The 19,069-nt window shown below is 43.6% G+C and overlaps 1 protein-coding gene across 1 annotated transcript in view; it reads right to left on the reverse strand.

Annotated features, from left to right (window-relative positions):
* LOC124616083 (TD and POZ domain-containing protein 1-like) overlaps nt 1–19,069 on the reverse strand; it is a 39,987-nt gene that overhangs the window by 11,695 nt on the left and 9,223 nt on the right. Inside the window, exon 2 of the mRNA XM_047144332.1 lies at nt 651–1,227. Coding sequence (XP_047000288.1) covers nt 651–1,216 — 566 coding nt within the window. The 5' untranslated portion in view covers nt 1,217–1,227. The remainder of the gene's footprint in view (nt 1–650; nt 1,228–19,069) is intronic.

Genomic DNA, 19,069 nt, shown 5'->3' on the forward strand with positions numbered 1-19,069 from the left:
GTAGTAAAGGAGTTTTGCTATTTGGGGAGCAAAATAACTGATGATGGTCAAAGTAGAGACGATATAAAATGTAGACTGGCAATTGCAAGGAAAGCGTTTCTGAAGAAGAGAAATTTGTTAACATCGAATATAGATTTAAGTGTCAGGAAGTCGTTTCTGAAAGTATTTGTATGGAGTTTAGCCATCTATGGAAGTTAAACATGGACGATAAATAGTTTGGACGAAAAGAGAATAGAAGCTTTCGAAATGTGGTGCTACAGAAGAATGCTGAAGATTAGATGGGTAGATCACATAACTGATAAGAAGGTATTGAACAGAACTGGGGAGAAGAGGAGTTCGTGGAACAACTTGACTAGAAGAAGGGATCGGTTGGTGGGACATGTTCTGAGGCATCAAGGGATCACCAATTTAGTATTGGAGGGCAGTGTGGAGGGTAAAAATCGTAGAGGGAGACCAAGAGACGAATACACTAAGCAGATTCAGAAGGATGTAGGTTGCAGTAGGTACAGGGAGATGATGAAGCTTGTACAGGATAGAGTAGCATGGAGAGCTGCATCAAACCAGTCTCTGGACTGAAGACCACAACAGCAACAACAAATAAAAAACTGAAGACAGTAAGGGATAGAAAACAAGCACACAGGCAGTCATACCATTCTGACTCAAGGCGTGTTGCATCCCTCAGCAGACGGCAGATCTCCACAGTGTCTTCCGTGTGTTCCCTCATGGCACTAGCCCAACCATCTGTAGCCATAACTTCTTGGTAGTGGGAATTGATAAAGCTGATAGCTGCCGCCTTCAGCTTCGCACACGAGTAGACCATTGCAAGGACGGCGCTGGCTGCAGCATTTTCCACACACAGGTCCATAATGACCTGTTGCTCACACTGTTGCTTCAGTCTGGTCACACCGTACTTCTCCGCTGCCGCGAGCAGCTCCGGTGCGACGCATTCCAGCAGAGGCGCTTCGTCAGTGTACATGAACTGCAGCAGCTGCTGCAACACCTCCTGGTTGATGTCTGCAATGTTCACACTGCCCTCAGAAGCTTCCAGCACATCGTGCCGGAACATGGCGGCGAAGACAGGGCTGCGCGCCGCCAACACTGCTCTGTGCGCCGGCAACCAGACGCCGTCCGCCATGATGGTGATGTCAGCAGCTTTTCCAGACGACAGCAGCGCCCCCAGGTCGGCCGACAGGGTCCATCTTCTGTTCTTTTCCATCGCAGTTTCACCTGCAAGACACAGATATGCCATCCTTAAGTTGCAGCCTCTGTGGCTCAGTGATTAAGTGGCTGACAACAGATCCTTAATGGCTTCAGTCTGACTGTGCTTCGTCCTCTCATGTTTCTCATTTATTTATTTATTTGATTAATACTGTTTTGAATTTGGGTCACTTTAATTACCACGAATTTGATTTCATAACAAGCTACTGTTAGGTTCATCTGTAGTTATTTTCTCTGTTTATTTCGTTTCATCTTAAATACGTTAGACCTAAGACCACGACTATGGCAATACAGGATGCATGTTTTCTGAGAATATCTGTGTGGGTCTCAGTGTTAGTCGAATAGAGAGGCATTTGTAGCTGTAGCCTACCTGTCGCTCCACAAGAAGCCACGGGTAGGACACAGCCAAAGAGTAAGAAGGGGGCGAACTCTGAAGTTAGAGTGCCAGGACGTCGGGGTCAATAGGGAAGCTGCTAGCCAAACAAAAGAGCTGCAGATTCCATGACGCATTGGAGACAATACGAGATATTTTTTTTTTCTTTATTGTGATTTTAAAACCTGTAGAACAGGTAGGCTGGCAGCAGCACAATACGCCGCTCTTCAGCCGAAGATAGTACAATGATATAAACAGAGAAGATACACCACTTGGAAAAACGGCGGGAAAAAACAGTAGACACATGAACATAAAAAAAACATGAAGCCCGTCACACTCGATGACAATCCACACTACAAACTGTTGACACGAAGCACAAACACTAAAGATGACGATGGCACTGGTGAACGATGGAGTGTGACGGTGAACACTGAACACTAAACATGACGGCACACATGAGTCACTGATGGCGATGATCTCTGGCGCACGAATGTCCACTTAGCATGTGCGAGTCCGGGGACCTGCCAAGAGGGGAATAAGGGTGAGGTGGGTGAGAGGGGAGAACAAAGATGCCAATGGCTAAGGAGATGGGGGGAGGAGGAGATGGACAGGGGAGGGGAAGCCCAGGGGAGGAGTGGGGAGAAATGGAGGAGGGAGGGAAGAGGGAGAGAAGGAGGGAGGGTGCCCAGAGGAGCAAACACAGGAGGAGGGTGGGAGGATCAAAGTTGGTAGGAGGGGTAGATGGAGGGGAGGAGGGCATCATCAGGGAGCTGGCGGAAGCCACCTTGGGAGAGCGTAAGGAGGGTGGAGTGATGGAGACTGGGTGGGACGTGGGAATACAGGCACGGCAGCAGGTGGGGGTGGGAGAGGATGGGGGAGACCAGCGGGAGAGGAAGATCGAGTTTGCAGGAGGTCTACAGGATCCGTATCCTTTCAGTAAAAGGAGGGGGTGGGGGAAGGGGATGAGATCATACAGGATCCGCGTAGGGGAGGGGAGACGGATGCGATAGGCGAGGTGGAGAGCATGGCGTTCAAGGATTTGGAGGGATTTATAAAAGGTAGGGGGGGCAGAGATCCAAGCCGGATGGGCGTAACAAAGGATAGGGCGGATGAGGGATTTATAGGTGTGGAGGATGGTGGAGGGGTCCAGACCCCACGTATGGCTGGAAAGGAGCTTGAGGAGGCGGAGTTGGGAGAGTGCCTTGGCTTGGATTGTCCGGAGATGGGGAGTCCAGGAGAGGCGACAGTCGAGGGTGACGCCAAGGTACTTAAGGGTGGGAGTGAGGGCGATAGGACGGCCATAGATGGTGAGATAGAAATCAAGGAGGCGGAAGGAAGGGGTGGTTTTGCCTACAATGATCGCCTGGGTTTTGGAGGGATTGACCTTGAGCAACCACTGGTTGCACCAAGCGGTGAACCGGTCAAGATGGGATTGGAGAAGGTGTTGGGAGAACTGCAGGGTGGGGGCAAGGGCAAGGAAGGCGGTGTCATCGGCAAACTGGACAAGGTGGACGGGGGGGTGACGGCGGCGGCATGTCCGCCAACAATACGAGATCTCAGCCAGGCAATATAATGTCTTTTCATAGGACAACCTACGACGAGAGCGAACACAAACAGCACCCCGTTCCTAAAAAATGCAACTCTCTGATTTGTGAATAAAGGACTGTTTTGAACAGATAACATCTTTCCTATGTTTCGTGAAAGCAAATAGCACTTAGGGCTACATGTTTTCTCTCAGCTTGTGAGAGTGGAACAGGATCACCTGTGAGGTAACGGGTGAGCCTTGGTGCCCTGAAAATATTTTAAGTTCAGAGTTGGCGGCCACCGCTCGGCAAGAAGCGGCTCGTTAGGAAGCGCTTGATGCCGCACAACGGCCGGACCACGTGGTCCATCGTGCATGTAGCTGGGAATTCCTTGGTGACGCTGTGCGCCGGGAGGGCCAAAGATGGTGGACTTGTGAAACCATAATGGCAGACATTTCACAGTTCGTATAGTAGCCAGATGAATCATGATACAGTAGAGTCTCGATAGTTCGAGTTTCCAATAATCAGAGCCTCTTAAAAAAAAAAAAAAGATGTTGCAACGATATACTTTTTTTACTGACATGATAAATAATGAAAACATCATTGCAAAAGATAGATTGGGAGAGTACAGCTCAGTGACAAAGCAGACAACAATGCAATCAACACCGACGATTAGCTCGCTGTACTGTTGCACGAACATCTGTTGTCAGTATGGCACGAAATACCCCGACTTCTGCCGGCTGCTACCGATCAAAACTGGGGAGTTCATACGCTGCTGTAATTCCCAGTAACTGTACTGTACAGTGTTGTGTGTCGTTTTGTTTGTTGACTGTGTGTTCCGTTGTACACCTTACAAAGATGAGTGCTGTAACAAAAAAGAGGAAATTTGTGCCTTTGCATCTAAAATTAGAAGCACTAAGACGACTTGACAAAGGAGAAACAATAAAAAAACTTGCTCTCGAATATGGTGTCGGTGAAGTTACTGTAGGTGACTGGCGAAGAAACCAACTTAAATTGGAACAGTTTTCTTCACAGAAATGCTCACACGAATCTCTCAGTCGAAGAAGTATAAAGAAGTCAGACTTCGAAAAAACAAGTGAGCCATTGTTCATGTGGTTTACCCAACAGAGACAGAAAGGTGCTCCGATTTCTGGCCCAATCTTGCAAGAAAAAGCTTTGTTTTTCAGAAACCAGCTGCAGGAAGGAGATGACAATTTCGCCGCTAGTGTGGGCTGGCTCGACAAGTGGAAGAAAGAGGTATGGAGTGCATCAACTAGACGTATGTGGAGAAAAACTCTCTGGTGACGCTCAGGCCGTTTCAAAATTTATCGTCGAGTTTAAAAAAATCATAAATGACGAAAATTTGTCTAAGGAACAAATATATAACTGTGACGAAACTGGGCTAAATTTTAAAATGTTACCAGCGAGAACACTTGCTTCTTGTGAAGAAAAAAGAGCTCCTGGGCACAAAAGAGCAAAGAGCGGCTCACAGTTATGGTAGCTTAAAATGCAACTGGAAACCACAAACTAAAACTAGTTGTGATTGAGAAGTCTGCCAAGCCAAGAGCATTCAAGTATGTATCCATCTCAGCTCTTCCGGCTGTCTATACTGATGAGAGTAATGCTTGGATGAATCAGGAAATCTTCAAGAACTGGTTTTTTTAGTCATTTGTATCTGACTGCAAGAATTTTTTAAAAGAAAGGGAACTGCTATGCAAAACAATTTTGCTCATGGATAATGCGTCCTCACATCCAAGTGGAGGAGAACTGCAGTGCGACGGTATCCGCGCCTTGTTTTTCCCACCAAACGTTACCTGTCTCATTCAGCCCATGGATCAAGGCGTTCTGGAATGTCTAAAACAAAAATATCGTCGGTGATTGCTACAGTCAATCCTGCATTCCGAAGACAACGAAAGCATTGTAGGAGCTTTCAAGAAAGTGACTTTGAAGGACGTCGTGTACTGGATTAGCGAATCTTGGAGCGAAATAAAGTCAGACACAATTTCTAAGTCATGGAAGAGAATTCTACAGGAAAGTAGTCCAGACACAGAAACTGACGATTTAGCAGATGAGGACGATCAACCATTTGTAATTCAATCAGAAGATTGCCAGGGTGTGAAGAGGCAGACGAGGTGGAAGTAGGCGATTGGTTAAATTCGGACGAACAGTTGGAAGTGACAGACTCTTCTATAATTGACATGGTTAACATTCCATCGCAATGTGAGAGTGACGAGGATGACGAGGCAGAGGCTGCATCGATGGTGAGTCACACACATGGCTACGCTGCTCTCGAGGCCGCCATATGCTACGTGGAACAACAGCCCGAGGCGACACCAACTGACCTACTGCTCCTGAGACGGTGGCGTGACATTGCCGCGAGGAAACGTTGCTGCTTCGTCAAACAAAAGACACTTCGCTATTAATTGTCTAAATAAATAACTATTGTTATTCTGCCAATGAAAATGCATGTTTAAATACTGTTATTTTAACAAGGTTCACATTTTGACCTGTATTACTTGCAATTTCATAATATATCTTTTTCCCATTTAAATTTCAATAGTCCGAGTTTTCGATAGTTCGAGGTGGTTCCGGTCCCGTTCACCTCGAACTATCGAGACTCTACTGTACCTCAAAAAGAAACATGTTCATTATTATTATTTGCACGACGATTCTGATGGTGTAATCAGATTTTCAATATCTTTATCAGTCTAAAGTTTAGTATCTGAAAGTAAATTATACAAGTAACACCCAGCAACGAATTTCCAAAATATAAACGCTTCATTCGATTTTGTCGATCCCCGTGTCTTTAGAAAGCTATTAGTGTAGACCTAAATTGGTATGAATTATAGGCATGTAACTTGAATAGTACATGAGTTATCGGAGGTCAAAGTGGCCGATTACTATCGATCGTGTCAGGCCATAAGTACTCCACAGTTACACGATAAAACGGTAGCAGCATGCTTATAAATATATTTATTCATCTATGTCTTTGTTTATATGCGATATATATTATTCATGAAGAAATTAGTTAAAAACTTACTGTGTAGGCTGCAGGCCTACCTTTTTTCTATTCCTTTGATATATGTTTATTTAATTTGTTTATGTATCTAATAATGTGTGTTACAGCGTGTTTATGGTCCAGCCGTAGGAATATTTATTTAATTTCAAGATGTTTGAATGTAAATCCAGCATTTCGTACATGTTTCAATACGTTTGTGAGCTTGGAGACATGGAGGGAGCGCTCTAGCCAATCACAGAGCTCGTGAATGGGGAGACTGCACACGGGGGTGAGTGCTGGACGCGGACAGGCCGGCCGGTGTGGCCATGCGGTTCTAGGCGCTTCAGTCTGGAACCGCGTGACCGCTACGGTCGCAGGTTCGAATCCTGCCTCGGGCATGGATGTGTGTGATGTCCTTAGCTTAGTTAGGTTTAAGTAGTTCTAAGTTCTAGGGGACTGATGACCACAGATGTTAAGTCCCATCGTACTCAGAGCCATTTGAGCCATTTTTTGACGCGGACAGTACAGCGCGACAGTCGCGGGAAAGACTTGGATAGTGGAGCGGTTTGCGCGTGGTCGCGGCAGATAGAAATACTTCGGAGTGCCGACTTGTGCACTTGTGAGGTTTCCGTGGCTTCTACAGTGAAGACGTAGTGAGCGTTTAGAAGTGAATCCCTCGCGAGCTATGCTGTTCTTCATAGCTAATTACGTGCAGTAGGAATCTATTGTTTCCCTGTTATTCAACTTATATTTTATTTAATTGCTGGACCATCGACACCAATAGCTAGCTATCCTTGCCTAGTAAGGCGGCGCCGGTCTCCCGCGTCGCTCCCCTACGCTCTGTAAAGGAGTATGGGACTCACCATCATCATCATCATCATCATCAAACTGTATACGAGTTTTTGACAGTGCGGACTTCAAAAGTCTAGCTTTCTTCCATTTTGCTTAGCAGCAAGATGCTTTTTAATAGGAGTGTAAGTTCTTTCAGCTCATGGCTATGGCGCGTTATTCCACGTCGCCATATTCGTCCTCACTAAATTGAAATTTGCATGCCATTAAGGGAAAGGAAAAAAATCCATTATATGAAGACAGAATACTGTTGATGACCGTGCAGCTTTTCCCTGGAATAAATGATGACTAGCTGAAACCCTCAGCTGCCGACAGGTGTTGTTGATATACCTCGATGTGGACAGCTGAAAATGTGTGCCCCGAACGCGACCCGAATCCGGCATCTCCTGCTTACATGGCAGACGCTCTATCCATCTGAGCCACCGAGGACACAGATGAATAGCGCGACTGCAGGGACTTATCCCTTGCACGCTTCCCGTGAGACTCGCATTCCCAACTGTCCACAATTCTACATATGTAATGTACCTTATAGACATTTGCACAGTCATCAACAGTATTCTGTTCTTTCGAGAACAGTTACTGCCTTCATGTATATAGTTAAAGACTACCCAGCCATTGACCTTCGTCTGTGCGAATGCGCACAGGTTGCCCAGAACTCTTACGGGAATCTCCAAAGCGTGCGCGAGTAATGAGTGGATGGGCAAATGTCTATAAGGTACATTACATATGTAGAATTGTGGACAGTTGGGAATGTGAGTCTCACGGGAAGCGTGCAAGGGATAAGTCCCTGCAGTCGCGCTATTCATCTGTGTCGTCGGTGGTTCAGATGGATAGAGCGTCTGCCATGTAAGCAGGAGATCCCGGGTTCGGGTCCCGGTCGGGGCACACATTTTCAGCTGTCAACATCGAGGTATATCAACAACACCCGTCGTTAGCTGAGGGTTTCAGTTAGTCATCGTTTAAAATCCATTATGTTTTACGGTTTATGCATAAGCTTCAAGTCGTCGGCTTCCAGTTAAGAGTTTTACTACTGTTATGTACTGTACCTGTTCAGTATATTCCTTTACACTCATAATGTACTCTTAATGCTTTTCATGCAACCTTTTTGCAATGCTTTTTTCATTTGCATTCTTTCTTTCTTGGGGGCATTATGATGGGGTTTGGATTTTAACCCAACACAATGGCACCAACTTTTGGGATCACAAACTGTACTGCACCATCTTGCCATCGCTTAAAGGCCAAACAATAGCGAAGAAAATTTATTCTACTGCCAGTGTTCGGACTGATTACCTGCGAGCTGAGCACCACAGCATAAGCAGTCATTTGCGATCTCAAATACAAAAGCAGATAACTACAGGAAATTGCACTGTGAGAAAATAATCAATCAAACTTTCCCCAGGAAATAACATTGCTCCCTAAAAGAAAAGGTTGAGCACAGTGATTTTACTGTGATGTGCAAGACAGTTACAATAAAACAAACTTTACAAATATATAATGGATTTTATATCAACAAAATTTTATCTTATCGTCAGTGAGATTAGTTATTAACGTCAAGAAGCAAACTCACAGCTGATAAGGACACTGAGAAGGTAAACACGTAATCGCTACATTTGCCTGATGTTGTGTTTGAAAGTATGTCGTATGTAATGAAGTATTTGCTAAGTTAAATTAGTTTTTAGTTTATTAATGAGAAAACTTTGTAACTATGGATGCAGCAAAACTATTTTAAGGTATTTAATTCATAAGAACTCGCACATTACACAACCTTTTCATTGTTGCATAGCGACCTATGCCATGTCGTTTCAGTGGCCATGCATCTGTGGTCGAGTAAGCAACGTGCATTTGTTGTAAAATCATTTATTTTGAAACAGCCGATTATTCCGTTGTTACATAGCATTAATTCCGCCAACACTTCGACATGGAACGAAAAAGACGTGCTCCGTTCCATAACACAATTTTGTTATAGGTGAAAAACTGCGAAGAAACAGTTTCAGCCCTAAAACGAAAGTCAATAGAACGTCCATAGTACGTCAGAACACCAAAAACCATTTAACGGATAAGATACCCTGTGTAGATTAATCCATACTGGCAACCCTGTAAACACACTTCTGCTACACATCTCTTTGATCGAATCATGAGCCGAATAGGCTACTTCATTATAATCCATAATTTCATACTACAATATGATCCGGGATCAGCAAATTTAAATGACACAGAAAGCGTAAAATTTCTGGAAAAATAACTTCAAGTGATAACATCTACATCTTCATTTATAATCGGCAAATCACTATGAGGTACATGACAGAGGACACTTCTCATTACACTACGAGGGCAGTTTGAAAATATCTCGGACTAGAACGGAAAGAAACGACTTACCTCAGTGAACCTTTTTTTATTTCTCAGTATAGTCTCGCTGTACAACAACACACTTTGGCCAGCATCGATGTTACAACCCCCTTGAACCCATCTCGAAAACTACGTTGCTCCAGGTCTGCAAAATACCCGTCAAATTCGGCTGTCATTCTTTGTTTGAAGAGAATCTCCCTCCACCGACGAAAACGTTTGAGCTTGGGGAAGAGACGAAAGTCCGATGGATCCAAATCAGGCGAATACGATCGGTTTGCCAACAATTCGTCTCTTGGTTCATGTATTTTTGCAATGGCAACGATACTTGTGTGTAGGTGCACATTGTCTTGTTGAAAGATGGCCTTCTTTCTTGCCAAACCTGGCCTCCATTGCAGTATATTTGCTGTAGTTGGTACGGGAGGTTGGCGTAGTATTTTCTCGTAACTGTTTGACGAATGGGGAGTGAATGTATCAGCACAATACTTTTTGCATCCCAGAAAACTGACGCCATGACTGTTCCGGCTGATCGTATTGCCTTTCCTTTTTTTGGTGGTGGTAAATGAAAATGTTTGCACTGCTTTGACTGCTGTTTCGTCTCTGAGGTACAGTTGTGGACCGACGTTTGCTCTGTGGTCGCAAACCAGCGCAAAAAAAATCTTGTTGGTCGCTCTGAAAACATATCAAACATTGTTCGGACATCTCCATTCTGATGAGTATCTGATCCTGCGTTAAGAGTCGTGGCACCCATCTAACAGATAATTTTCTCATAGACAGTTCCATTGTTAAATGCGATGTGCCAATTCACATGTCATTCCTACAGCTTCATCAAATCCTCGCACTATTAGCCGGTGATCCTTCATGGCCACATTACGCACTTGTACAAAAATTTCTGGTTAGTGACAGATCTTGGCTAATCATGTAAGCTCTCCCGACCACATTACACCTCGTTTGGCCATCCAGCAACAGCTGAATATGAAAGAGCAGGGTTCCCCAATGTGTTTTGAAAATCGACATGAATTTCCTTAGCTATCGTACCTTTTTTTATGAAGTATTTAATCAGTGCTCTCATCTCGATTTATTCAATCTTAATATACACTGAGGTAACAAAAGTTATGGGCTTCCCCCAGATATCGTGTCGGACCTCCTTTTGCCTGGCGTACTGCACTAACTCGACGCGCCATGAGATCAACAAGTCGTTGGAAGTCCCCTGGAGAAATACTGGGCCACGCTCCCTCTACAGCCGTCCATAAAGCGAAAGTATTGCCGATGTTGGACTTTGTGCACGAACTATTATGTCCCACAAATGTTCGATGGGATTCATGTCGGGCGATCTGGCTGGCCAAATCATTCGCTCAGACTGTCCAGAATGTTCTCACACCGATCGCGAACAAATGTGGCCCGGTGGATGACGCATTGCCATCCATACAAATTTCATCGTTGTTTGGGAACATGAAGTCCATGAATGGCTGCAAATGGTCTCCAAACAGGCGAACATAACCACTTCCAGTCAATGATCGGCTCAGTTGGACCGGATGATCCAGTCCAGGCAATATAAACGTAACCCACACAATTATTTGATCACTACCAGCTTGCACAGTGCCTTGTTGACAATTTGGGTCCATGACTTCGCGGGTTACTGCGTCACACTCGAACTCTATCATCAGGTGTTACCAACTGAAATCTGGACTCATCTGACCAGGTCACGGTTTTCCAGTAGTCTTGGGTCCAACCGATAAGATTACGAACTCAGGAAAGGCGCTGCAGGAGATGACGTGCTGTTAGTAAAGCCACTCACGTCGGTCGTCTGCTGCCATAGCCCATTAACGTCCTAACGGATACGTTCGTCGTACGTCCCACATTGATTTCTGCGGGCATTTCACGCAGTGCTTCTTGTCTCTTAGCACTGATAACCCTAAGCAAACGCTGCTGCTCTCGGTCGTTAAGTGAAGGCTGTGGACCGGTGCGTTGCCTGTGGTGAGAGGTAACGCCTGAAATTTTCTGCGCACTCTTGACACCGTGGATGTCGGAATATTGAATTCCCTAACGATTTCCGAAATGTAATGTCCAATGCATCTATCTCACCTACCATTTCGCGTTCGAATTCTGTTAATTCCCGTCGTGCGTCCACAATCACATCGAAAACTTTTTCACATGAATCACCTGAGTGCAAATGACAACTCTGCCAATGAACTGCTCTTTTATACCTTGTGTACGCGATACTACTGCCATCTGTGTGTGTGCATATCGCTTTCTCATGACTTCTGTCACCTCAGTGCAGGATAATAGTTATTTACGCTTTTGTGAGGCGCACAATTTTACGTTTCTCAAAATGAAAAGCAAGTTTTCGATCTTTAGAGCAGTTCGAAATCTTTTTAAAGCGTGTGTGTATGTTTAACTTTGTTGCTGACAGTACGTCGATGTAGGTAACTGCACCATCTGTAAAAGTCAGGGGTTAGTGTTTACAACGCCCCTCAGGTCACTGAAATACAACATAAGCAGCAAGGGTTCCAGCGTCGGTTCCATCCCCCTTTCGTTTTCCACTCCTCCCCCCTTGTTTCCCCCTCATCTGTCCACCCCCGCCCCCCATCACCCCTTGGCTGTGGGGTGTCATCTTCGTGCCGACTTTTTAATGCAGTGTTTCCAGTGATTGTTAAGTGTTGTGTGTCTTTTCCGAAGTGTTGCAAATGGTCATCATACTTTCGCTGGGTGTGATTTTTATTTCTCTTGCGAACAGAAACCAGATTGTCGCCGCGTTTTTTAATTGTCTGTCTACTATTCTACCTGGTTGCATCCTGTGTATTTTATTAGAATCGCCCACCCTTTATTTTATGTTTTAACTTTCCACAATTATCCGCCGTTTTACAATTCACGTCACCGTTTTCACCGTTTTATCGCCTGCTTTTATTGTTTCTTATCTGCTTATGTTTTAAAAATTCTGTAGGCTGACGAGCAGCATACCAAGGGAAAAAAACAAGGGTTCCAACACATTTCCTGGGGCACAGCTAAAATTACTTCAGCTGTCGGTGACTCTCCACGCAAAATAATAGTTTGCATCCTTGCTAACAACAAAATCTCAAACCAGTCACGCAAATTCTTTTATGTTCCACGCGACCGCACTGACGTTGTACCGGGTCAAATGCTTACTGGAAGTGAAGAAATTACTGTACCTATGTGAGTTCTATGATCCATGGCTTTCGCGAAGTCACGTGAGGACAAGTCGGGTTTCGGATGAATGATGTTTCCGGAATACATGCTAGTTTCCATGAAAGAAATAATTCTGTACAAGATACCTCAGTAAGCCATTTAATAAATCACAATACGAATCAAGAAACAGAACAACATACTATAAAATAACAGTAAGGAATAAAAAATTGGAACCCAAGTCAAAACTACAAGCAGACAATATTATAAGAACAACAGCCAACAAATAATAGCATAGTGTGGTTCATGGATACAACGAAACTCATAGAAACGAATAAACAACATAAAATGTTGTTTGGTATGTATTAGCTGGAACTCAATGCAGCAACTGCAGCCTACTAAAAGATTTATTTCATGCGTTACAAATGCATGTAAAAATATGCAGCACACAGTTTTATGCTGAGACTAATACTGATTTATTTGAAACAGACCTAAAACATTAAGCATGAAATGCCAGATATTCATGAGGGTGACAATCCCATCACGTCATTACTGAATTACAGCCCACCACTCGGATGCTTCCTGCCGAAACAACAACAGTCAATGAACATCCACAACTATGAACTAAAAATGATCTAACAGGAAGAAACACAATTCAGAGAAAACGCAAAAGTAAGTAAGTAAGTAATTAACCCCCATGAAAATCCCATGCAGAGTAGGATTGTTTTCTACTGTTGTACGTGGAGTCATGTACAGTTGCATTTCAGTAAGTCAAAAGATATAGATACTTCCATAGGAAACACACAGAAGAATCACTAAAATTACTAGTGTTAATCAAGTAACAGAATTATTTTAAATTCAAACATGACGAATGAATAAAAATAAGGAAACTTACAAATATCTTTCAAGAACAGGCGTGGACTGTGGCTATAGTGTATTAGTTAGGGACTACAGATTAAACCTGAAGAAATTGTTGAAAGTCGGGAAATCAAGAGATAGGATGTAGATAAACTGAATAAAAAACAAAAGTTGGTGAGACTTTCAAGCGAGCAGTAGGCAACGACTGACAGAAACAGGAAAAATGAATACAACAGAGAAGGATTGAATAGCTTTGAGAGATGAATTAGTGAAATCAGCAGAAGATTAAATAGCCATACTGAAAAGTCTCAGTGGAAATAATTGGAAATTACAAGAGATATTGAATGTAACTGACGAAAGGAGAAAGTATGAGAATATAGCAAATGAGAAAGGCAAAAGGGAACACAGACATCTGAAAAATGAGAGTGATAGTGCAAAACGTCTAAGCGGGAATAGCCAGAGTACCGCAAAGCTGTAGAATAATGCGTGACTATGGAAAAAATAGACGCCGCGAATAGGAAAATTAAAAAGATCAGTGGAAAAAATAGAAGAACCTGTATGAATATAACGAGCTCAAATGGAAACCCCTTACTAACCAAAGAGGGAAAGACTGAAAGGTGCAAGAAATATATACTGTAGACAAACTTACCAAGGGAACAATCTTAAAGACAATGTTGTAGAAAGGGAATACGAAGTGAAAAAGATAAGACAGGAGTTATAATACTTCGAGAAAAATTTGACAGAGCCCTGAAAGAATCAAGTAAGAACAAGATTCTAGAGTAGAAGAAATTCTCTAAGAACTGTATAGATCTTTGCGAGAGTGATTTTGGACAGACTATAGTCTCATAAACTATTCAGAGTGTTTCACAATTCATGTTACACACTTCTAGAGGTTGTAGAGGAGACTTAGTAGTTCAACAAGTGTTACGTAGGAACCCATGTCCGGAAACGTCATCCAACGGCACTACAGAACGTCAAAGTTATAGGCCAGTACCTGTAAGTGTATTTATATACAAGGCGATTCCGTGATGACGTTACAGACTTTCAGGGGTGATGGAGTCGGATAAATATATCAATTTGAGGAAACGATATATCAATTTGAGGAAACGAACGAGTCGAAGTTACAAGAGAAAATCAGTCTAATGCTTCTGACAGTGGAACACATGTAACGGTTCTGTTGTTGCTAGGAATGTAGGGTATGCAATTTTCACAGGTATGGACCAAGACAAGAAAAGATTTCCAGTAAACATGGGCTCTAAAATTCACACCTGGGAAGATATAAGCACTTCTTCATCTTTGCTAGGGTCACTTGTGTGAAATACATCTCCTCTATTAACCAAGTGCTCGTAGTTCTTAAGATATGCGTTTTAGAAGCCATGTTTACTAGACATTTTTTCTTCCTTTCTTGGTTTTGGTCCGTATTATCGCCTCTGGATGTTGTATACCGTACATTCGTAGCAACAACAGTACATGTACATGAATTCCACTGTCAGAAATATCAAAATACTTTTCGCTTATAACTTTCCAGTCGTTCTTTTCTGGTACAGGGACCCTTACTACAAATTGATACATTTATCCTTCTCCACCACCCTTGAAAGTTTGTAACATCATCATCGAATCACGCTGTATATACATAAATTTACAGGCGTCGGCGCCTATAGCTTTGACGCTCTGTAGCATCGTTGTATGACGTTTCCACATATGGGTTTCTATGTAAAACTTGATCTTCTATGTCTCCTCTACAACATCTAGAATTGTGTAACAGGAATAGTGAGACACCCTGCATAAAGTGATGTGCAACAGAAATTTTGTCCAGTTGACTTTCCATAAAATTATTTCTTAATTCGGCACCCAAAAGTATTTTACTAAAAAGACGAGCGCTGCAAAACTCCAACATCATAAATTAATAATGAAATTCTTGAGAGACCGGGGAAAATTGGTCCCTATACAGCAGTCTGCTCATGATGTGTTGCTCGTGATTTAAAAGTCGCACTGTGGCAGCTCCGGTATAAACTTTTGGAACAGCGTGTCCCAACTACTGCTCAAACGAAAGAGAACTGCATTTACTATTTGTAGACAGAGAAAAACTGCGAAACTATTCCGTCGCAGAGATCTGCAATGCCGACTGATTTGTTACTGTTAGAAACTGTCGGATACTTCGTCCATAATGGATTGTTTTTGGGGACCCGTAAGTGATTAGGCAGGGCACAAGGAACACCGACTGTATGTTCGAATTTGAGGAATCCAACACAGAATTTTTACTCCATTAAATGACCGTTTTCGCTCAGTCACTGTATCATGAGATTCGTCTGTCACTTTAAACTAGTAAACAGAACAAATAAACGCTTTAGCCAAGGTTGGCATCATCACGAGGTATAAAAACATGATTACACAGGGTGGTCCAATGATCGTGACCGGGCCAAATATCTCACGAAATAAGCATCAAACGAAAAAACTACAAAGAACGAAACTTGTCTAGCTTGAAGGGAGAAACCAGATGGCGCTATGGTTGGCCCGCTAGATGGCGCTGCCATAGGTCAAACGGGTATCAACCACGTCTTTTTAAATAGGAACCCCAATTTTTTTAATTACATATTCGTGTAGTACGTAAAGAAATATGAATGTTTTAGTTGGACTACTTCTTTCCCGTTGTGATAGATGGCGCTCTAATAGGCACAAACATATGGCTCACAATTTTAGACGAACAGTTGGTAACAGGTAGGTTTTTTAAATTAAAATACAGAACATAGGTACGTCTGAACATTTTATTTCCCTATGTGATGCATGTACCTTTGTGAACTTATCATTTCTGAGAACGCATGCTCCAACAGCGTGGGACGTCACATTCGGTGAACGTGCTTCGACGACCAATCCACAGGTCATGAAATATGCTATTTAATACCGATTCAACTGAACGCGAGCTATGTGCCGGACATCCATCATGTTGGAAGTATATCGCCATTCTCTCATGCAGTGAAACATCTTGTAGTAACATCGGTAGAACATTACCTAGGAAATCAACATACATTGCACCATTTAGATTTCCACTGATAAAATGGGGGCCAATTATCCTTCCTCCCATAATGCCGCACCATGCATTAACCCGCCAAGGTCGCTGATGTTCCACTTGTCGCAGCCATCGTGGATTTTCCGTTGCCCATTAGTGCATATTATGCGGGTTTACGTTACCGCTGCTGGTGAATGACGCTTCGTCCCTAAATAGAACGCGTCCAAAAAAATCTGTCATCGTCCCGTAATTTCTCTTATGCCCAGTGGCAGAACTGTACACGACGTTCAAAGTCGTCGCCATGAAATTCCTGGTGCATTGAAATATGGTACAGGTGCAATCGATGTTGATGTAGCATTCTCAACAACGACGTTTTTGAGATTCCCGATTCTCGCGCAATTCGTTTGCTACTGATGTGCGGATTAGCCGCGACAGCAGCTAAAACACCTACTTGGGCATCATCATTTGTTGCAGGTCGTGGTTGACGTTTCACATGTGGCTGAACACTTCCTATTTCCTTAAATAATGTAACTATCCGGCGAACGGTGCGGACACTTGGATGATGTCGTCCAGGATACACTCGCGGTGGGTATTTTGATCACAATAGCCATACATCAACACGATATCGACCTTTTCCGCAATTGGTATACGGTCCATTTTAACACGGGTAATGTATCACGAAGCAAATACCGTCCGCAATGGCGGAATGTCACGTGATACAACGTACTTATACGTTTGTGACTATTGTAGCGCCATCTATCACAAAGCGAAAAAAGTGGACCAACCAAAACATTCATATTTCTTTACGTACTACACGAATATGTAATAAAAAATGGGGGTCCCCATTTAAAAAAACGCAGTTGATATCCGTTTGACGTATGGCAGCGCCATCTAGTGGGCCAACCATAGCGTCATCTGGTTTCCCCCTTCAAGCTAGACGAGTTTCGTTCTTTGTAGTTTTTCTTTGATGCTTATTTCGTGAGATATTTGGCCCGGTCACTATCAATCGACCACCCTGTATTGTGATAAAAACACATGCCGCCCACGAACCTTGGACCCCGCTGACGGGGGATGTCATTTATGTCTCTACCTTACCGTAATTGCAACCTTATCGGACGAGTAGCTGTAGAGGAACGATATTAAAGTATGGCTACTGAACAGAGCCAATAGCCTTTTCAGCAGATGCAGGGGCAACAGTCTGGGTGACTGACTGATCTAGCCTTGTAACATTACAACAATCATGGCCTTGCTATATTATCGCTGGGAACGGCTGAAAGCAAGGGGAAACTAGAGCCATTATGTTCGAAGACATTTCAGGACAGCAGCCCTCGTAAACTTCAGTCCACGATATTTCGACTGGACACATGCCAGTCATCTTCCCCCGAATGGGCAACACGATCATTTCATTTCATCTTCAGGTAAGCCATCGATGACTGACCAAGACGTTCTCCGCTCCGCCGAGTATGCGTCAGTCACGGTGACAGAAGGACCACACTATTATTATTCTGTACATCAACAAGCTAACTGCCTGCTTATCCCACCTAGAGCAAAAATTGAAAGGAAAACGATGCACGTTCACACTTCGCGATAACCACTTCGCTAACAATGGTAACTGCATGTAAGTGGCACAATAAAAGGTATCCGATGGATCCGCCGTTCGTTTTCGTCACATAGCGGACTTTTCTGGAGCACTTGATGCCGACTCGCTGTATTTTTCGTTTTTGCAAACGCTAGCGACCTAGCAGTTGCAGTGTCAAAACGGCGTGATTGCTTGGTTAGAGAATAAGGTTGTTTGGGGGAAGGGACCAAACATCGAGGTCTTCGGTCCCATCGGATTAGGGAACGATGGGAAAGCAAGTCGGCCGTGCCCTTTGGAAGGAACCATCCCAACATTTGTCTGAACCGGTTTAGGGAAATCACGGAAAACCAATATTAGGATGGACAGACGTGCGTCTGAACCGTCGACCTCCCGAATGCGAGTCCAGTGTGCTAACTACTGTGCCACCTCGCTCGGTAAAAAAACTGCGTGCTGAAGCTAAAGATTGTAGCTTCTGTTGGTAACGCCGGGCGTCGATTACATCAGCACATCCCCTCACCGCCAAAAACCAGTCTAGTGATTTAGCTTGTGGTCATTTTTTCTGCAACTGTTTTTGAAGACTGTCGCTGTGACGAAACAGCACTATAGTTGCGTTGAAAATTGATCTTGCTGTTTTTCCACATCGGAAATCTTGTTGTTCCATTCACACCGCCATCCCCCAGTGGAGTTGGACTACTTCTTTGTGCCACCTATACTTGCTTGACACAGTCAGAGAGAAAGACTGGACGTGGTGGGAGCTCAAAAAGTAGCAAGACTCCTTCACACAGTGAAAGTAAAATTATGTTCTTCTACAATTTCAAAAGAACAATTTCATACATTCACCGAAAATTGCGAAAAAACTTAAAATAAAATAAAAATATCGGCACTCGATATTGCCTTTTTGATATCGATTTGTAGGGGGACAGATATAGTCAATATGTATCGATATTGTTTGACTATATATATCGACATTTTATCAACAGCTCTAGACCACACCGCCCAGCGGCAGCTCCCTCGCTGGTGGAACGGCAAAGATCAGGTGTCTTCGGCGTTGCCGCTCGCCGCTCGCCGCACTCATCGGGGGACTCTGGAGTCTTCGTCTGGAGAAAATCTCAGAGATGACGGGATTCCGCGCATTATCCAGCTAGTAACCGGTGTCACAGTTCATTAGATTTTCCAC

This window comes from Schistocerca americana, chromosome 5, assembly GCF_021461395.2.
Source record: "Schistocerca americana isolate TAMUIC-IGC-003095 chromosome 5, iqSchAmer2.1, whole genome shotgun sequence".
Lineage (NCBI taxonomy): Eukaryota > Metazoa > Arthropoda > Insecta > Orthoptera > Acrididae > Schistocerca > Schistocerca americana.